This window comes from Athalia rosae, chromosome 6 (assembly GCF_917208135.1).
Source record: "Athalia rosae chromosome 6, iyAthRosa1.1, whole genome shotgun sequence".
Taxonomy (NCBI): domain Eukaryota; kingdom Metazoa; phylum Arthropoda; class Insecta; order Hymenoptera; family Athaliidae; genus Athalia; species Athalia rosae.
In genome coordinates, this window is record NC_064031.1 from 5,965,228 (window position 1) to 5,986,960 (window position 21,733).

At 38.0% G+C, this 21,733-nt stretch overlaps 2 protein-coding genes across 4 annotated transcripts; one reads left to right on the forward strand and one right to left on the reverse strand.

Annotated features, from left to right (window-relative positions):
- Positions 1-106: 106 nt before the first annotated feature.
- Positions 107-10,041, reverse strand: LOC105692488 (acyl-CoA Delta-9 desaturase-like). Of its 3 annotated transcripts, none has more exons than XM_048656781.1 (6): positions 10,023-10,041; positions 4,409-4,716; positions 3,944-4,074; positions 3,631-3,836; positions 2,064-2,249; positions 107-1,935 (listed from the first exon to the last, which is right to left on the reverse strand). In XM_048656781.1, exons 2-6 carry the CDS (start codon positions 4,704-4,706, stop codon positions 1,623-1,625), a joined length of 1,134 nt encoding a protein of 377 aa, XP_048512738.1. In that variant the 5' UTR covers positions 4,707-4,716; positions 10,023-10,041; the 3' UTR covers positions 107-1,622. The 3 variants fall into 3 exon arrangements, with proteins under 3 accessions (XP_048512738.1, XP_048512737.1, XP_012267140.2); XM_048656780.1 differs by lacking the exon at positions 10,023-10,041 and adding an exon at positions 7,637-7,821; XM_012411717.2 differs by lacking the exon at positions 10,023-10,041 and adding an exon at positions 7,641-7,820.
- Positions 7,684-21,367, forward strand: LOC125501346. The gene is made up of 10 exons (XM_048656774.1): positions 7,684-7,825; positions 7,929-8,113; positions 13,898-14,094; positions 17,238-17,422; positions 17,521-17,916; positions 18,499-18,666; positions 19,410-19,639; positions 19,747-19,949; positions 20,039-20,304; positions 20,453-21,367. The coding sequence occupies exons 2-10, from the start codon at positions 7,942-7,944 to the stop codon at positions 21,147-21,149; spliced, it is 2,514 nt and encodes an 837-aa protein (XP_048512731.1). The 5' UTR covers positions 7,684-7,825; positions 7,929-7,941; the 3' UTR covers positions 21,150-21,367.
- The last annotated feature ends 366 nt before the right edge of the window (positions 21,368-21,733 follow it).

Here is a 21,733-nt window from a genome sequence, read left to right on the forward strand (position 1 = left end):
ACGATTTCCAAGTTTCAATTGAGTCTGTGCAACTGAATTGTAACAAAATGGGCTTCAAAAGTGTGAAAAACTTTGAGTTCCAATGCACATTGATACTCATTCAAAGTTATTTCGACGCGAAACGGACACGTTACATTCATCCATTGCAGAGAAACAGGTGAATCTGGGTACGTGGCGCCAGCCATGTTTCGAGATGTATCTGCGATTTACGCTATCGTTAGTGTGCGCTGAGAAATGAAGATTCATTCAGAACGACCACTTCCGGAAGTCGCCGTTGTCGCGAAAGACGTGGAGCCATTTTCACCACCTTTCTTTTTGACCAAATAATTTTTCTCATCGATTCATTTTTCACCTGAAACTTCTACGACCGACGTCACGAGAGTGAAAAAAAATGTGACCTAATGTGTTTTTTTAATGCGAAAAAGAGAGAACCATGTTCGGACAGATGTTTGAAAACAATCGGAAATGGACGTTTTTTTTAGGCCTTTGCAGAGAAAAAGGTTCCTCTAGAAAATTTTATCTGGACATCGAGTTTTTTTCACGAAAGATCTTTGATTTTCAGAAGCAAATGACTGTAGCTGAATTTTCGCAGTGAAAGAGTTCGGAGGAATTCGTGGAGACGAGAGATAGAAGTATCAAAAAATAGTTCTCCTTTCAAAAAACCTCACAATCATCGAACTCCAAAAATTTGGGATTCTTATTCTGCAGATTCTGCCGGGATTCTCTGATCCCTTCGCAGGTGAATTTTCGAATCTATAGAAATAACGTGAAGCATTTTTTGGGGAAAACGAAGAAAATTGAAAATTGGATTTTTCTAGAGGCTTTTTTGTTTTCTTAAAATTTCAAAATTTTGGTGGAGTAAAATATTTAGCCACATTTTGCCCAAATAATGTGCCAATTTTTAATGTTTCGCACAAACTAGAAGCATCATTTCGAAGAAAAACGACTCGCGTTTTGGATGCAGGTAGAGCACCTCCACTAGCCTCTTCAGTTTTATTAGTTATTGCTTCGTTTTTGATTCAACAAAAACCGAGAGTGGATTTCGGGAACTTTTACCTTTATACATTTTTTTTCTTTAATTTATCAATTTTATATACATAACTTAATAATTTTCCGAATAAAATATATATGTACATTAATCACTATTCTAAGACATATATGTTTACATATATACGCGTATAATGTATATGATTTACTTACACACAGAGCGCGAATATTAGATAAAATTCATTTGCATTTTATGATGCGTGTTATGACTAGCAGTAGCACTTACAATCGTGACAATGATTAAGCGTATAATAGAATAGATGTATAATAGATAAAAAAAAATTGTTCTAATTCGTTATAGTCAATAATCCGGCGGATACACATATTTACATAATATGTATGATGAAATGTATATTATCGGGTGAATCGATATTTCACTTGCCGGGCGACGAATGTGTAATGATAAATACATGGTCGCATAAGCTAATCAATTATCGAAAAATGATTTTCGCAATCCTTCAACTGCTTGCGATTTCAAAAAAGAAAACAAAAAAAGAGCAACGAAAGAAGGAGAAGAAGAATTCTTGAGGGTAAAAATTTCTAAACTATAATTTCTAATCTATACGCGAATGTCATTATTCGCTATCAGGTGCCGCTACTTCCTGCCACTCTCCGTGATGATGATGATGATCATGACTACCGTGTCGATGATGCGAACCGTCTCCGTGTCTTTCCGCGTATTTTTTAACGAGATTCATCGAAGGTTCTTTCAGATCGTAAGCCCATCCGATTTTCGCGAACATGTCGATCAGAAACGTAGTCGTATTGAACGCGTAATCTCCCAATTCGGCCGCTTTGTAATCCCAAGGGAATACGTGATGGTAGTTGTGCCATCCTTCGCCCATCGCGACTATCGCTACCGCCAAATTTTCCGACGGCGATATTTTCCTGTGCAAGTAAACGGGACAAAGAATTGAAAAAAAAAGAACCACGTCAACGTGCGTCGGGGGTTGCATAATCATTGACATTTTTCGGATTGATCGTTATAGGTATGTGAGAAGCGTAAATTCACTCACTTGTTGTAGGGTCTGTTTCCCCACATGTGTGCGGCGCTGTTCACGAACCAGGTGAAATTCAAACCCATAACGTAGCGAACGAATACTTGCGCCATTATCGTTGTGTACCAAGTTTCATTCCAGAGATAAACCGGTACGACAATCGGTATTATGAAACAGAAGAGAAGCTTCATCGGTACGAAGAACCTGAAAAATAATCGCAAGATATTTATACGTTGCAATTAATTGATTAATTAATTTTAACGATTAATTACTATACGTATTTGATTTTCGTTGTTCGTTTTTTCTCTTCTTCTCTACGTATACACACAAATGAATTCATTGTTTTATCGTACGCGCAGTTGAAGATAAAATGCACGAAGATTATAGTAAGAGTAATAAATAGATTAGAATGTAGGTAAGCTTTATATCGGTGGTTCTATATCATTGTTATTGTTTATCGATTACCGCATATTTTATGCGATACTAACACGTATTTACTACGTGCCTAATATCACGCACCAAGTGTATGAAAATTATGACAGTCTAAAATTGAGGAGAGATTCGCACATCGTCGGGATCAACGTTAATACTATCACGCTTCAATTGACGCCTGGACGATTCGTATCAAACGGGCTTTTTCGGCTGAGCAGAAATTGTCTTTCAAATATTTCTAGCAATGGAATTTTCACACGAATACTTTTTCCATTTTTTTTTTTCTCTTTTTCATCCAGAATATCAAATGGAGGCGAGCAACCTCTGCGATAGTTGGGGGGGAAACGAAATTTTTAAACCAGTTGACAAGCAAATTTAACGTTTGGATTCGCCAAAGTTGTTTGCTTTGGGTAATTGGCTAATCATCTTTCACGCGGATCCGCATGATTCTCGAATGATCAGTGCAAAGGTGACAAAATAAATGGTAAGCTTGCATCAGTTTTATGAAGAGCGTCTTGGATCACGCTACCGAATTATCACCCTCATTATCATCATTATTATTATTGCTGTAGCCGTTTTCAGAAATACTATGTTGACAAGAGGTTCGAAAAATTGTTGGAAAGCTCGTACGGTTTCGACCCGATAGTGAAAACAAATCGAATGAGGACGTGAAGATGATTCTAATAATTTTATTCCAAATTCATTTTCGTCACGCGATGCGTTTCATGATAAATTCTCATGCGACAAAATTTCAAGTGGCTTGAAATTTTCCGTTCTCTCATTGGAATTAAATAATCTAATCAATCAATGGAGATGATGTTGATAATAACGACAACGGAAGAAATATGGTTTACGCCCTTCCGAATCTGATGCTTGAAAAATTTTTAAGTATTAAAAAATCTAATTTTTGGTTCCCGAGACAAAGTCGAGGGGTTTTCAACTTTATAATAGGCCCAAATGCCCGTTTCCCCATACTATTCTATCTTTTCACTCCCCTCTCGAGCGGAGCAAAAACGAGTGTTTTCGCTCCGCTGACGAGAAAAAAAATTAAACGTCCTGCGGAATTCGAAAGAAATATTTTCTATTCGACCCTTCATCTTTGATTTATCTATAATATTGATCACGTGACGTATTTCTGTAATTTAATACGAACTTGTGATTGAAGGAAACAATTGGATCCGCGAGTACATCGGACATGTCGATTTGTCGACCTCTTCTAATGACATCCGGATGTTTTTTCATCATCAGCCATCCAACGTGAGCGAAAAAAAATCCTCTGTTACTGTTGTGCGGATCGGCATCGGTCTCCGTATATTTGTGATGTATTCGGTGATCTCGGACCCAGTCGTAGACGGTGTTCTGTTTGGGTTAAGTTTTCAAACTTTTAAAACATCCTTCACGTTCGACTCGGTAAATTCCGTTTACCGATGATTTATTCGTACGACAAGATATTTTTATTTTCATACCTGTCCGGCGATCGAATAACATATGATCAAAATTACACGGAGCGGCCATTTAGCTTTGTACGAACGATGACACCAGAGTCTATGAACACCACCGGTAACCCCGAATCCGCCAGCTTGTCCGAGCAGTAAAGCTTTAATAAATGAAAAACATTTTCACACGATTAGAAAACACACATTTTTCATCGAAAAAGTTCGAAAAGTCATCGCCACAAGCGTTTGTAACCAATGGCAGCAATTTCGCTTGTAGGAATATGAAAAATTATGTGAATATCCCTGAGGTCACTGGGTCAGTGTCTATAAGAGAAGGCTCGATTGGTTTTCGTCAACGCGAGAAACAAACGAACGTCGATTTTCAGTTGAAAAAATCACATTTCTGGACACATAATCCCCGCAGAGATTAACACATGAATTATTCGTTCGAATTGATACGCGAATGAGAAAAAAGTTCTCCGAATCCGAACTCACCCCAAAGAAATGATCCTTTCGATACCCAGAAGGGCAAGGTGATAAACATGTACGCCGATACCACGTGCAACAATGTGATGCTGATGACGTTCGGCCAAATAAGGGTAGTTTTGAATTTCAATAATCCTTCGTTCGATTCGAGGGTGTCTTCAATTGGTTTTGTTGTTGCTCTAGCTGTTGTTGTTGTTGTCGGGAGTTTTGCCGGTACGACGATATCCGCTTCTGCGGTATTGGGTACTGCATTCTCAGGAAACTCTTTGCTCACCGTGAGCAAATCACTCACGATATTAGGCGCCATTATCGAGCCCCTGTAAAAATACAAATTTTTCATTTGTTAAAAAGCGGACGCGCGAAACGGCAAAAGTCATTCTCTCAACGTCGCCGAGATTTTTGCTTTCGATAATCTTCCGTGACACAGGGAAGACGAGGGATGAAGATGACGCGGACGAATACGAGTGAATCTTACCGTTTATGAACAAAAGAAAATAACGCGCAATTGTCACGGTTCCAATCAATCGCTAGACTTCTTCTATTTCTATTTTTTCTCTTCCTCCGAAGGGTTATCTCTGTCAAAGGACATTCAAGAAGCTAAAAGCGTAGGACACTTGACCGCCGATCTCGTGAACAGCGATGCGATGTTCCCGTTCACCCGCGTCGCTTATATTCATTCCGTGTCTTTCCTACCGCTGATTTGATGACGAATAACATTTTTTTTAACTTAATCGAAAATTTCAAAGAAATAATGAATAAATCTAAATTCATACTCGGTATTGAACATACGAAATCATTCGTATGATTCCGAATGATAATCTCGATGCCTAAATTACGATTTGCAAGATGACGAATTTGCCGCTGCATCCTCGCGCTACACGTAGTTAGAATTACAAATTTCGATTACCCTTCTTTCACTTGACTCATACCGCATATCAAAATATTACACGTAATTCAAAATCGCTGTATCGATCGATCCTATACGTAATGTTACCGTGTTCAACTAATATCAATATCTGAAAATTGTAACAATGACGCAAGTGAACCCTTAGAATTGAAACACGTCTGACAAAATTTCAACGAGACAAATAACTTGACGAGACCAAATAACTTGATTAATTGCGGGGAATCGTGTTCGTCTAAAAGAGATAAGGGGAACAGACACGTCTGCTTTCGTCTCTACCTTTTGTGTTCCATGGTAAGTTGATACCCTATAAGCTATGTAGGAATTACTCGAAACCTTATATCGTATGTATATATTTGAGACACTTATCGGAACGTTATGAAAGACCACATATCCGTCGCTCCAGAAGTTTCGATTAAAACTGACGACTCTAACGACAAATTATATTTTTGCATCATTCGCACTAATTTTTATTGTTTCACACACATTTAACTCTAATGTATACACACGTACGGGTGAAATGTACAAATAATTCGATGAGCTCGAACGATTGACCAACTTTGAAGAAGGAAAAGATAATAAAAAAACATTTAAAAAAAAAAAACACAAATAAACGAAAAACGATGGCGATGCATATTATTCTGTAACAGATATAACGTAATTTATTTTTTGCTGCATGTGTATATACTGTACGGATATAGGTCTGCATAACATATAAAAAACAATCTAACAAACGTCCTATATATTATGTTTGTCAATGCAGCGATTCACATATTTCTTAACGTATGCACACCGTGTTTTGTTGATTTTCATTGTCTCCCATTGAAAATTGCAGCACTACTTTTTCATTCGCGTACCATTCTTTCCTCGTCTTTTTTCAAGAATTTCGAATGATTGCTCGACGTACCGTGCGAAATGCCGCAGAATTCAACAGTAATGTTATTTATAGTTTGAAAATAAAGAGAAAAAAAAAAAATCGATGTGTGGAACAATCATGAAACGGTGGTCGTACAACATCATTGCAACTACTGCATTTTGTATAATTATACATCTACTTAGTAATTAGTTTTCCGTATTACCCGATCGTTAGCTGTCTCCGTGTTCACGGTAGCATCCGAATTACAGTTTCGTTACCGATGTTTTGTTTCTATTAAGAAATTGCGCGACTGATGGTAAATTTTTTGTTTTTTTTTATTCCTTTTCTCCGGTATTCCGATCTAATCGGAATTGGAGCAATATTACACTCGCGCAATGTTGACGATCGGCGTAAATTATGAAATTATATTCCTCTCGTAATCGATCCATTTTCTGTGTGCGCGGAGTAGAGAAACGAAATGAAAAAGTGAAATAAACTAAAGCTCTCTCAGGGGAGCTTTTCTCTACGGCGATATCGGTTCGGATGACACGAATGATGGTAATAACCGTTCTTGTCATTCGAGACCGGTGGATGGGTTGTCGTATGAACGGTAAAGATTAAGATCTGTTTAATCAACACTGCGACAGTTCTTTAAATACGGTAACGTGGTGCCAATCGACGTCAGTTTTATTCTTCGATTGTTAGGTTGGGTTCGAATTAGAACAATACGAAACATCCCATTTTTCGATTGTTCGATTGAAATATTTCTCGTCTTCGGATATAAAATTCACGAAAAATAATCATAATTGACAGGATGTTGGTTTCGTTTTTTTTTTCTCACGCACAATTATCAAATTGAAGAAAAAAATCTGAGTTCTTGCGAATACGGCGAAGAAACAATTTATCGACCGTAATCGCGATGTTTTACCGATACAGAATAATAATAATAACAATGATAATGATGATAGTAATAATAAAATAATCTTCATTAATAAATAAAATAAACGTACAAAACAGTCGAGAGAGGAAAAGAAAGTTTTTTTTGTTGCGAAGATTACGTCTTCGAATTTCTTTCAATAGGTCAACCCAACAAGTATTATTCTCTCGATGTTCAGAGAAATTTTTGAACAATTTGACGTTTCAAAACTATAACAAGAATTGAGTTTGGATTTTTAAGCGATAAACAAAGATCGGTTACCGTTTAATAAATGCCAATGATACATATCTCGTGAATCAAGTCTGACTTAATTTTCGAGTCTCAACACGCAACGTGACAGCGAATGAAAAAGGGTTTCAATGAAAATGTGGGTATCGGTGTGGGCATGCAATGTTCCGTAAATTAGTAATCCGGGTGTCATTGGAGTCGACGAAATTGACGTGGCATTTGAAGTGGTTCGTTTGTTAATTCAAGATTCGTGAAATAATAAATATGATTGATGGCCGGAGATTTTCCGAAGCCGAATCTTTCAGGTTTTACCTACTTCGTTCACGTCGTCCTCCTCCTCGGTTATCGGCCAAGGAGCCAAAGACTCGTCGAGAATTATAAGTCCAAAAAGTATCACTAAATCTAAATAAAAACGTAGTTCCATATACGCGCCGTGCGAAATCGTAGAACAAACAGCGCACCGAAACTTCACCGAAAATCAAATCTACCTCGACTGCCGGGGTTCGTACGTTTCTCAAGCTTTTTATAGATGCTTAGCGATTTGGGATAGTTTTTTTTTTTTCCCTTCTTTTTCTGCTTTCAATGCACCAACGGCCGATTACAGGTGACCTTGAATTATGAAAGGGAAGGATTATGTCCACATAATTCTTTCAATATTCATCATCGCTGCAGCAAATGTTGCGTCTCAATGCGTTTCGCCATCACCTCTTGGTCTACAACTCATAATGGACTATGCAAGGTGGAGATCCTTGGATCAGTTGGTTATCTTCGACAATTTAAGTCCAAAAAGTAAGTACCGCGAACCAGCACTGTTACTCAGTTTTTTTTGTTGTTTTTGTTCTTTTTTTGTTTTCTGTTTTTTTTTTTTTTTTTTTATTCTCCAAGCTAATTATACTCCTTGCACAAAATTAATGACGTGTCCACATCGCGCTGTATTGAAGGACGTTCGTCATACTTTGGATTTCTCAACTTTTATGCATTTAATTAAAAACGAGAACGATACGTTTGTATTCCTTTTTATTTTTTTGTTTTTTTGTTTCGGTCGATTTATCGAAATATCTTTCACGTTAGCGCACGATTATTGTCATTATTATTATTGTTCCAGATTCAATGTTTAAAAAAAAAAAAAAAAGAAAGTAAAGTGCAATTGCATAATTCGCGAACGTATTTGACTCCATTGAAATTGATCGAGTTCACGGACTGGCTCGTTTCGTTTATTATTTATTGTTTATTCATGAGAGAAGAAAAAAAAAATTTCTTTGCCAATAATCGAACCGTTGTGAAGAAATTTCAATTCTCTTTACAAATTATCTCCAATTTTGGCTAGTGCACGAGTGTAATTTTTTTTCAGTTTTTTCTTACTCGTGACAATATATGTGTATGTAATATATTATCATAGATATAAATATATGTATCTATGATATTATACGTATTCTAATAGTGGCGCTAAGAAGAAGGCGCTAGTCGCATGATGTACCGACTGCGAAATCGGATACCAAAAAAAAAAAAAAAAATGATCATGATGCAACAAAAAATCTGTGAAAGATAATTGTTCGTAATTAATCGCAATAGATCGTGAATGATGTTGAGGCTGATGCTCGTTCGTTGTTTGTTTTTCTTTTCTCTTTTTTCCGAGACACGTTTTTTCAATAAAAAGATTTTGTTGTACTCAGGATACCCGGACGGACCTTTTTCAATCCCATTTATATAATTTCTCCTCGCCGATGTACAGGCGTTAATTCACTTTCGCGGTACTTTTATTTCCGATCTCGGTTCAATAATAATACCAGTTACAACGAGAAGTTCATGATGTTGATTTCGGTAGAATTGTTATATAGGTCATGGATCTTTAGAAAGACGTTCGAAAATATGTAAACGCATCCACGGTACGTACGTACGTACGTACGTAGTATACGTATCTATATATACACGTAGGAAAACGAAAGTGGTCGTCGCGTATAAATTTATTTTTAATCAACCGTACGAACTGTAGTAGACGAGACTGTAGCAAGATTCATACCCGGAAACGGTAATACGGAATCACCTCGCTCATTGAAAAGTACGTATCGCGACATATCAAATATGGGTGTCGATTTGAAGTCGGTTTACGGTGTCCGTAAAAAAAAAAAATCGTCGCTCATCGTTGAGAATTGAATTTAGCCAGCGTCACATCGAATCGCGTTGATATGCAGTTTTTTTTTTTTTGTTTCTTTTATGACCTAACAATTTTGTAAGCCGAATCGGACACGAGTAGTAAAATGAGAAGAGAAAAAAAAAAAAAAATAATCGAATACTAAGTAACAATATTAACGATGGTTATCACCGAATTTAATAACCAAAATAAATTGTTACCCGTCCGTTACCTACGTGCACAACGGAGTCGGTGTTTCTTTCTTGTATTTTTTATTTCCATTCGAACATCGTCGCGTCATATTAGGTTTGTGAAAATTTCGTAACGTTTATTCAAATGTGAACCTCGAGTTTATGAAGCGCGTGCATTATTGTGAGATTCGATGAAAATTTTTCTGAATAATTTGCCCATCGTGTAGGACGTAGAGCGATATGGTGTTGGTACAACTGAACGCCAACTTTATCGTGATTTTCGATGGGCATTGCGTGGCAGGGCGACTGATTATAACGGATGCGAATCTAGTTGAAATGAATGAACGTTGACCAAAAATTAGTAAGTTATATTCACCGTCTATTTGTATTCGTTGCGAGAGAGTATTCGTTAAGGATGTGCAGAAGCGTCTCGAGGATATTTTTGAAAAATCCTCACGCCTTGAATTCAGATAAACTTTACATTTATGTTGCTGTTGTGTCATTTATTTATAGTTTCTATTTTGTTCTTCAGCTGTTACGGGAGACGGATAACGAATACGGGTAGTTGTATCTTGCCGAAAATAAGCTTCACGACTGACTATCTCCGAAAAGCATCTACCCATTTTCTGTATTTAAAAATACCCGTAATAACACCGCAGGACGTTTGCAGGTACACGGCGTTCCGTCGCCCCTCCCATCCCCTCCCTTCTTTCGAATATTTTTTTTTTTCTTCTCTTGATTCTTTCCTTCGGTTATACGAAATGCATAAAAATTCTAACGTGTTAATCGAAATACAAACACTCTTGAAACGGTACGGCAACAACCTCATTAGCTTCTTGACATTGTTTTTGAATTTCCTATTTCTCAAGTATATATATCTATGCGCAGGTGTGCGTGTATTAGATCCATAAAAACGCCCCCAAGAAATCGGAATATTTTTATCGCCGATGCACAATCGCACTCGGGGTTCTGATTTTTGTGTTTATAGGTGTATAGGTACATACATGTACTTACCTATATGCCTGGTACGATTTTCCAAAGATTTCTATTTTGAGGAAATTAATTCATTTGAACGATCACCTTTTTTCCCGCTTGACGACCGTGCCTTTTTCTTCATATAGGGGAGGGGGGGGGGGGGGGGGGGGCAAAATGGGGTACTTAAGAAACCGTTATGTTTTCACGGACTTAAATATGCTGATTTTTCTCGTTTTCACTTTTAATTAAAGGAAAATAATCAAATTTCAAGTTGCCGTAGAAAAAATTTTTTTTTTTTTTTTTTATTATCAAATAAAATGCTGTTAACAATGAAAAATAATGTTTTTTTTTCAATACTATCAAATTTGAAAATATCAAAATTTTTACCAAATTTTTGGGGTACCCCATTTTGCCCCCCCCCCCCGGCCCCCCCTCCCCTATAGATTATCCGCTCTGTTATTTTCTAAGACTTTGATTGATCTCGCGTGTTTTTCCCCGATATGATAAACACTTATCTAGTTTGAAAATAGTGAGATGAGAAACGAAACTTTTGGGTCACCGAATGCACGCCGCGGGGCAGAAGACCCGAAAAACGTCGCACGAAAAACAGCAAAACTTCCAACCTCGGCGATGGGGAAAAAGTCGAATCATCCTATGCTGGCAGTTTCGTCATTTTGGACAAAAATAAATATAGATAGAGGGAAGAATAAAAAACTAGATTTATGTAACGCGAGATGGGATCTGCGGGGACAGATTTCTGCATCCACATCAATTACTACTTATGTGCATTTCCAAGATGTCGGATCCTTGTTTCAAAAGGATTAAGAGTCGTCGTTCGACTGTCGCCTGGGAAAAAAAGGCGGCGAATATCTCCTCGGAGTAATTTTGGTTTAAAATCTATACAAATCTCTTCAAAGGAACGGCAAAGTTCTTTGCCACGAATATTGCGCAACGAATGCACGTGTTTGCAAAAATTGCACAACAACGTCGCACCGCGTGTTCAACGATCTCAAGCGTTTATCCGAAGCGTTTCGCATCTCCTTCCGCTCAAAAAAAACAGCTGATTCTGAAATAACTGCAAAAAAAAAAATCCATCAATGTTAAAAAAATCAATCAACAAAGTCAATTTGTAATCCGTGCGAAATGCGAGCTCTTCGAAAAATTTCAATGAATTCGATGATAACATGATAATATGCGTCAAGAACATAACGCCTATAAAGACACCTTTTGAGGTACTTTAATAACCATTAGCGGTAAATGGTCATTCACTGTTTACATTTCGAAGAATTTTATTGGTCACATCAATCACCGCGGATCTATTAGGAGTAAAAGCATGGGCCTCTATTGTCATGAAATGGGGCCTTCGACGCTGATTCGTAACAACTTTCATGTATTTCGACACGATTTTTTTCTACACCCAAAGATTTCCGCTATTTCGAATAGTTAGAATAACCACGATACTTCGGTCTTCTCATTTCTACTGATCTGAAAATTGGCATAAAAAAGACGAGTCCCTAAGAATATTTCGTGACTGTCGAACGCGAACGAAAACGGAAAAAACTGACAAAATTATTACGCAATTCGTTCACTTGGATTATCCGCTTATTATCTTCCAGATGATCTAAATGTCAGTCGCACCTTCTTTGTGTAGAACGCATGTTACAAGGATGTTGAATGTAGTTCTTGGTACAAAGTTCGTCCAACTGTTACTACGGTCGGTGGTCGACGTGACCAGAAACAGCTCCTTACATCCCTGAGGCTGAGACCGCGAAGAAAACAACTTAATGATAGGTACAATTCGAGGTTTATATCAATTTTATCGAGCACGTTTCTCTAGGCGAAAACCCGGTTGCTGAGATGGGTACATCTTCAAATCAACGTTGAATGACTTAGACTATTGAGCAAAAAACTAATTAAAACCTTAATTAAAGCAGTTCTTATTGCTCGTCATTAAGTACATATACTGTCTTGTTGAAAAAGTAACAGAAAAAATAATTCTAACATAGATTTAGCCAAAATATGCTCAAAATAACGGAAATGTTATTAGATTTGTTCCGATTCAAGTAGGTTTCATTGTTAGTAACAGTGATATTTATTCAGCGTACGTGACTATCGTAAGAATTTTACTTCCCGAACACACAGCTGCAGACATAACATTTGTAGGTGTAGTCTGTCGTAATGATGATATTATATAACGTAAGTGAATTGGAAATGATCAATTTGGAAGAATTGTCCCACGCGTTAATGTAGCGAATTATGAATTTGTAACCCTTGTCTTTTTTTTCAAATGGTGAAAACATGATCGTCCGTACATCCGTTATACAGGGTGACTCATTAAAAATTCCGAGAACTCGGATTCCCCATTCATTCGGCACGCTCTTCCTCCAGCTATATTCCTATATATATGAGACTCACCCCACCACCTTTGTTGTCGATTCCTCCAATCCTGGTCATTCGATAACATCTCGGAGGAGACGGTCGAATCAGGCCCCTCCTACTTTCGGAGCTTGGAGTCGCTCACCCTGTATAATTTGCTTGGCCACCTGCCAAATTTCCCATTTCACACATTATTATCGCACGTGCATTCAATTGTTCGATTGTCACGTATTTCTGGAACACAATTGGCGCGTGTACAGGGTGTCACAGAACTAAGTGCAAATTTTTTGAAGGACGATAGTAGGGGTCAAGCCGAGTGAATTCACGTACCTATATAACATGTGGTCTCCGAAGCACCGTTTTCAAAATATGACCGGTTGAAATGTTGCAATCATTGCACGGAACTCATGGGTCAGCGTGGGTCGTTACGCGTTCTCGATCGACGATGCGAATCATTGGTGCTTACCGAATCTACGAATTTAAAATGAAGAGACTTTTCAGCATTGATTTTTATTATGCAAATTAGGTTTACAAAAGATGTCAGAAGATGCCTCCTCCAACTTCGATGCACATTTGAGCTCGTCGTAGCAATGACTACGCAACTTTTCAAGCGGTCATTTTCGGAGACCACATGTTATATGTATACGTGAATTTACTCGGCTCGACCCCTGCCATCACCCCTCGAAAAATTTGCACTTAGTTCTGGGACACCCTGTATAAGTACGTGCTCATAGCGCAAATATCTATTCTTGAATTAGGATAATCAATTCTTAGAAATCTAATCATTGAAGAATATTTTTCCTTATGGAATCTAGAATGAAAAATTAATTATTGTTTGTCCCACGAAATTGGGCCTTACTCAGATGTACTGGAATAAAAATAACCCATATGTTTTCGAAGAATGCCATCGATCCTACACCAGATCCCTGCTCTCGTGTTGCGGTGATAAAGGGATGAAAATATCGATTCGATCCACCCTGGATGAACATTTGACCGACGTTCTGCAACAGCTTTTATTCATCAGAGGGCATCGGGTTGGATCGGTCATTTTTTCAGAGGGACTGAACCTTACGTCCCCCGACAACATATTGCAGTTGGTGAGTACCTATCCACCTTGTTCGCGAATGTTTTTTGTTCGGTTTTTTTTTTCTAAGATTGAAGCGCGCGTTGTATGTGCAGAAAAGATCGAAATTGACAACGAGTGATTGATGAAGTGTGCGGAACTGCTGTAGCTTTGTTCATTTTTATTTTCAATTCATAAATCGACGTTATAATAATTTTGCCGAACTTGCTCGTGAACCGACGCAAGAGTACACGGGGCATTCCTTCTCAACTCATTGTCAGCCACCCGGTTTTATTTTTTAGTCGAAAAAAATATTTCGATCCCATGAACTTGAGGTATAACGTTATTTGTGTGAATTTCATGCCTAATTCGGACCCTCGGATATTATTTCTTTGAAAGATAATCGATAACGAAAATAAATTCTTTGAAAATTCGTATCTCGTACACGATGAATCCGACTATCAATGTTGTACGACAAGAGGATTTTTTTCATAAATGTCATCTACTTTTAGGAATAATTGAACATCGCGGTACAACTGTAATTAACTTATTGAGATTTAAAATTCATTATTTCGAATATCGCTGGGTTTAAAAAAGGCCAGAAATGTTTCAATTAGTGTTTTCTATTTTCAACCGATTACTCCAATATCAAATTTGAATACAAGGTTTTGCGGTGGCAGGAATTCATTGAAACTAGATTCAGCGTTTTTTCCATAAAAAATTTGGTTATTTATTGCCCATACTCTACCATCGACGTAAAAGAAACATAGTACCGAATGAACAAAATATTCACGTGTAATTTCATTCATCTTTATTCATTGGTTACGTAGATTCGGCTTCGGGAATACCTCTGAATCAACCGCTGTTGAATATCGTTTTACCAATAAATCGCTAGTTGCTTATGGAAATGTAACTAAAAAGTGATTCTTCTGGGTACCATGTATGAATCGATTTAGAGTTATCGAATCTCTTCTTCAAGTCAATTCTGATATTTTCATGGTCTTGATTAGTAACATAAGTAAGGTCACATCCATTCGATGCAAACTTTTGTTGGCCTGTTCGAATAATACCTGTACAAGTGTACAAATTCACTCGGTAGGTAAATTGCCAGCAAGTTTTGCATTTCCCGTGATCCTATTTTTGACAGGTACTTCGAGTATTTTGATCACCGGCACGTCCATAGGAATTTAAGAGTAATTTATGGCTTTTTGATAGATGGTGATGTGAGATATTCCCTTTTGTGTTCTTTCCTTGCTCTTGTTGTTAGCAGGTGTCAGAGGACCTGTCATCGCCCGATAAGAGATCTTGTTCATAAATTAACCCTTTCCAATAATATTTCAGCGAAATTCTATGTGACTGTTCAAGAAAGTAAATATGTAAAAATTCAGCAGTTAAATAGGTAAGAGTACACTCAGGCAATTATATTCTATCCCATTCTGTCATACTCAAGCATGGGCCTTTAGTACAGAATCCGAGGCATCAAGTGTCCAGAAAAAAAAAAAAAAAAATTAATTATTTTCATAAAATACGTTATTATACAAGGGCGGCTGTCAATTTATTCGTTCATTTTCGAGCTCACGATACTTGAAAAATTTTTTTGTTTGATCTGGAATTATCAATATTCAAATTATGTCTTTGTATGGAAACAGTCAGGTTGTCGCCAACTTTAATTTTTCAGAACGAAAAAATTGATATATCCCGATTGGTTCTAATCTTACTTAACTTAATTCAATCGACTGATTCGGGTTTCTGAGATCAAACTACATGAGATTAGGCTGTAAACCTCGGTAACGAAAAAAGTCGAACTTCGACCTTAAAATCGAAAAAAATCCAAGGGGTACCCATTTGGAACCCATGGGGGGTCGGAATTAGGCACGAAATTCGCATAAATGACGTACCTCAAGGTTCCTGGGTTCGAAATTTTGTTTTTCGATTAAAGAAATCCGGGTGGCTTACAAGTTAGTTGTTAGTTGTTAGTTGACATGAAATATCCAATGGATAGCCTGCCGATTGGATGACTGTTCATAATTTGAATTCGCGTAGTTGGAGTGGTTGTTTCGGATACGAAACAGAGTAGCAAATCCGTTGACGGGCAACACGTGATTACGAAAAGCTATTTCACTACGCGACCACCACCCACTTGCGAATTAGCTGTACCAAAGACTGTTGGTCCTCAGATCTCAAATTAACCCTTTGCGTATTAGTGTCGACAAATAGCCACTCGAGCCTTTTCACCGTGGAGAAGACGTATACGTATATTATGAAGCGGATCGCTTACATTTATCTTCCTGAATGATATGACAGTAATCTAGAGAGCAACGTTTCCTTCGAAAGAAATTATAGATCTTTAGCGATGAAGTCTCATTTTCCGTCCGCAACGGGTTGAACATGAAGTAGGAAACTTGTGGGCCGGTCCTCAAACTCATCGTTTTATCGAAAATAGTGTGAGAAGCAACCCTCGAATCCGACGAACAACTGATTTCAATAATGTTCAATGTACATCTTAATCGCATGTATAATCAAGGTGTTTTTTTTTCGGGGCCAGAATGAGTCTCAACATGATTCATTCGGTGAGATCTCACCTAGTCAAATTCTAGGTATATCACTCTATGAATATATCGCGGTGATGAATTACAGACGTACGTACTTTCGTGAGTACGTAAATCGTCAAAGGTGGAAAAAAATTTACATATATATATATATCGCTGTAATTCTATAATAATTACATACGTTTGTGAGGAAAAAGTTTGATTGCTTGAATCATAAAAACTATCAGATGTATGCTTATGCAACACGTATAATCGTAATTTTTTTTTGTTAACTTATTTTATTCCGTCTAAACGTTATTATCTTGCTAAATTAGATTGTAATTGATATGAAGCTTGTTCGAGAGCGCCAATCGCAAAATTCTCGACTCGTATTAGAGACATATACCCATAATTTGAATTTTTATTATTACTTTATAATCTCGAATACGCACATATGTTTACAGCTTTTTTTTTTTATAGTGCGCGTAAATTTAGATAATATATTTTTGATTGTTTCAATCTTGTCTGCGATTATCACAATTTATGCAGCTGGAGGCCAGGAAGTCGTAAAAATCTCGTATTTGATTTATCTTTCGTTGTTATTATTATTGCTACTAATTATCATTACGGCTATCACCGCTCCGATCAGGCCTCGCAGAAGCAGCATTTCAATTATTACACCTCATGGCTGATAGTGGCGACGAAACGCAGCGATGCAATCATCGATACTTTTCTTCGTATCCTCAACATCGGAATCGACAGCGATGTGATCGTGGCGACTTCACCCTTGTCTCATAATCAGGCGACAGATGTAGCCCGTCAGAGCTTGAATAGGTAATTTTTTCATCTTTGGCACTCATCGTGTCCCCAATGTTATCGTTACGAGGACGAATTTATTTTCTGATCGGCCATCTTGTTTTGTCGTTCCTCAGATCTTGTTCTGCGCTGCACGAGTATGCGACGAAGTACAAGGTGCCTAAGGTATCGTCTGGGGTTAAAAAGCGGGAAAATGTTTCGAGGAATCTCGATTACGTCGTGCGAGAAAACAAGACAATCTCATTTTATCTGAACCACGTCTACAAAATACGAAATTCAGAAAATTCTAGTCTCGTCGTTGACTTTTTGGGCTCCTGGAATCCCGGCGCTTACGCTTTGAAGTTACCCGTCAGCGTAGAGTTGAGAAATAATTTTCACGGTTTTCCACTTCTGGTTGGTATTTTGAATTCGAGTAGCGAAATTCAAACGGATACCGTTGACGAGGAAGAGATGAGCGATATTTTACCATTGTTGGACATAATGAGCTTTGTTGCGAGCGGAATAAATGCGAGGTTTGTCCAGTCACAATCATACATACGGGATAGCGCCGTAATTGTATGGTTTCAGAGTAATTCGTGTTAATTGATTAATCAGGTGTGATATTACCAAACAAACGGGTTGCATGGAGATAATTGTATCCCATAAATTACTTGCGCGAATATACTTTATTCGCATTGTTCGTTCAATCCATGTTGAATATTTGCAGAATCATCGCTTTTATCGATCACACCATTCATAAATAATGTAGGTTATCGTTGTATCGACGCGATTACGAGAAGTTTTTTTTCGGAAACTCAAAATCGCCTCAGATTTCACGTTACGGTTGAAAGTAATTTGATAATAATTAAAAATGTGACTGCCAAATGAGCACTCCGTTCTTTTTGGTTTTTGATTCGATAATAAAACGCGGTCATTAACATATAATTACATGTATATTTATGGATACGGATAGTAATGCTATAATTGGATGAAGTATTCTGTATGCCACCTCGTTAACTTGAATAATTGGAAATGTTAATTTGCATAAGAACTGCACAAATCGCGAGCGATCGATTTAGTTTTCGGTTCTTAAGTTACGCATTCAATTTTCGCAGCATAGAATTGGTTCCTCATGAAAAACTTGGAACAATGACGAACAAAGCTTGGAGTTATCTTTTGGGAGATGTGGTTTCCGGTGCGGTAGACATCGGCTTGGGCAACATAAACGTAAACGATGAACGTCAGCGAGAAATGAGCTTCACACATCCCATAATTCAGTCAATGTTCGTATCTGAAGAATCTTTGAAATGTAATAAATCGCACGTTCGCACGGAAACTCTTCGCAGAGGAGAATCAGTGAATAGGTACATGAGAACATCTTTGGTCATTGATTAACGTCGGACTGTCCTTTTCTACTTTTGGTATTGGTACCTGGTGTTCCTATAGTCCCATTACGAGGGTTCATACCCATACAAATGCACTGTGTCGTTGTAAACGAACGATTCTTGATGAAAAATATCACCTCAACCCACTGATTCTTCTATGAGGACTTTTAGCACGAAAGCACGGAATTTGTAATTTCCCCATCCGATAATTATGGTTCGTAATGATTTTGTGCAAATGCGTGAAAAAAGTAATTTCAAAAATTCGAGAACTATAAATAAGTTTACTTCACCTTGTGAAAAGAAAGAAATGTTTGAGTTCAGATCGTCAGAATTTCTCGGTCTCTTCTGTCGCGAAAGTAAATTCATTCAATTATTTTTATTATTATCAGTTTTTTTTTCGCACCTAGATAATTTTTAAACAGCGCTAATGAAGTGCATAGCGATGACGATCATCGCCATCATGGCCAAACCGTATTTGCATAAGGTTTATATGCCGATGTGGTTACATCATTTTTTGCGCTCAACGTGATAATTTAAGAAGAAAAAAAAGAAAAAATATAACCACCTTGTCAAATCAGTCGGCGGATTCGGCATTGACTTCGTTGACGCGTGATGAATTTGACTAGAATTTTTACCTACAGGAGGAACATTTATTTTCATCCACCGGAATCCGGTTCCATGAGAGACATATTTCTCCAACCGTTCAACAATCAACTTTTGGGATGTGTCGCCGGTACCTGTATTTTGATAGTTTTGGCAACGACGGCCATAAATTATGCCGTGAAAATCGCCCTCAACGACGAAACTGAGACCAACGCTTCGGGATTAGGAGAAGCCGCCTTGTGGTGCATCGGCATAATGTGTATGCAAGGTGTGTGAAAAAATCATTCTTTTATAACCAACGCTTATATATAATGAATCGATTAATATTATAACTTATTAATTTTATCTTTATACGTACCGACGTCGCTGTTTCAGGATCACCGTGGAGCCCCAGAAGTCCCGCGGGAAAGACAACGCTCCTGATAAGTCTTGTTTTCGCATTGGTCATTTACAACGCGTACGCTGGATTCATTACCTCGATATTATCCGTACAAGCCGCTGGGATAAAATCTCTCGCCGACCTTTTATTCAACAATTACAAACTCGGATACAGCGTTTCAGACGACGAGTACATCAGGGTAGGTGTGGTAAATGCAATAAAATGGGGACAGAGGATTTCTTCAGCGACCTCTCCTCATCTCTATACATATATCCTAAACTTATTCAGAACGCGAACGACAGCAACCTCCGTGAGCTCTACATAAAGGCTTTCAACGGCCGAGAGGCACGACTGGACACAACTTCCGGTTTACAAAAAGCTGCAAAAGGTGGTTACGGCTTTTTTGTCAGTGCAAGACTGGCCAGAAGAGCCCTTCGCACTACTTTGTTGCATAACAGATGCTCCCTGAAAGAATTGATAATACCACAGACGTTCACCGTCGTGGCGTTGCCCATGGCCCATACCTGCCCGTACAAAAAAATCATCAATCACAGGTGAGAATTAATTATTTATTTTTCCAAGAAAATAAGCGGAACCTCGATTCTCCGTTATTTCCCAATCCCAAGTTTCCCAATCCAAATTTACCTAAATATACGAGCGTTTATGTTGATCGTTATTAATCGGTGGACATGTCATTTCCAGCGTGATGCGCATCAGCGAAGTTGGCGTTTTGAGTCGTATAAGCGAAAGGATGCTTCCAGGGATGCCCCGATGCGAAGCACCGACGACCTTCCACAGTGCTCGTCTCGCCGACGTTTATTCGGCCTTCGTAATTCTCGTTACCGGGGTCATGAGTGCTCTCACCCTAGGAATATTTGAACGAGTTTGGAGACAGAGGAAATCCCTTCGGGAGAGAGTTAAAAGAGCTATACAAATGAACCGTAAAAACGGTCAAGGGCGAGGTCGGGATGAAGGTGAGGGTGAAGGTGAAGGTCACGGGTTCGCGGCGCCAACGAGAACTGGAAAAAAATTTGACCGTCAAGTTTCGAGGGAGGCCGCGAGGGAATGCGATAACGAGTTGCCATTTATTAGGAATTTTACGAATATCTCGAAAAAAATGAGACCGCAAAACATGAGTTCAGGTTCTGGAATGACTCGCGAAGATTCGCGAGCGAATCTAATGGAATCCGAATTGAACTACAACGAGAAATCTTTGGACGGGGTAGGGGAACACCCGGGCAAACTGGATCGCGTGAAACCTGTGATATATTATATTCCAGGGACTCAATTGTTCTCACCGAATAGAAGAACTGGAAATATCGATCGATCTTCAACCGTTAGTAATGAAGATGCAAGTAATAGTAACAATGATAAGCAAGCATATCCCTTCCACGATTAATTGTAAGTGTACGCGGTGTAATATTGCGAAGTTTTCCACCTATACCCCGTTGTTTATCAGATTGCTGTTATATACCTAGTTTATTAGAACGCACGCCGCCAAAGTAATTTGCATGATTAATCACGTTTTATGGATGGGCGGGCGATGCTTCTTGGTAATTATATGTATATGTCGTGCAATGTATATCAATAACTTATAATAAACGTCATACATACGGATTCATCTCGGCGGAACTATTTTTTTGTGACGAGAAACATCAGCATAAAAAAAAAAAGAAAAACGACCTTTACCTTGGTATAGAAACATCTCGTACGAACGAGTGCAGAGAGGATTCAAAGATGTCAGTCTGCTCTTACCGAATAATGTCAAACACTGCAATACACCGAATGTTCGCGCTGGTGAAAAATAAAAAACAGAACCGGAAATACCAACAATAACCAACGTTTGTATTATACAAAATATCGTGAAAACAAACGCAGGTACGTATAATCAAATAGCAATTTCATGTACCTGGTAGTGATGTCCTTTAATTGAAGTTTTATTTATTATAACATGAAAAGCATTTTGCAAGATGAATATTTACT

Excerpts from the sequence above, each read along its gene's own strand:
- LOC105692488 (XM_048656781.1), bottom strand. The coding sequence starts at position 4,706 with ATGGCGCCTAATATCGTGAGTGATTTGCTCACGGTGAGCAAAGAGTTT. Across the intron at positions 4,075-4,408 it reads GAAAGGATCATTTCTTTGGG|CTTTACTGCTCGGACAAGCT; the intron begins GTGAGTTCGGAT and ends CATTTATTAAAG. Across the intron at positions 2,250-3,630 it reads ATTGTTTCCTTCAATCACAA|GTTCTTCGTACCGATGAAGC; the intron begins GTTCGTATTAAA and ends ATTATTTTTCAG.
- LOC125501346 (XM_048656774.1), top strand. The coding sequence starts at position 7,942 with ATGAAAGGGAAGGATTATGTCCACATAATTCTTTCAATATTCATCATC. Across the intron at positions 18,667-19,409 it reads CATCCCATAATTCAGTCAAT|GAGGAACATTTATTTTCATC; the intron begins GTTCGTATCTGA and ends TTTTACCTACAG. Across the intron at positions 19,640-19,746 it reads CGGCATAATGTGTATGCAAG|GATCACCGTGGAGCCCCAGA; the intron begins GTGTGTGAAAAA and ends TCGCTGTTTCAG.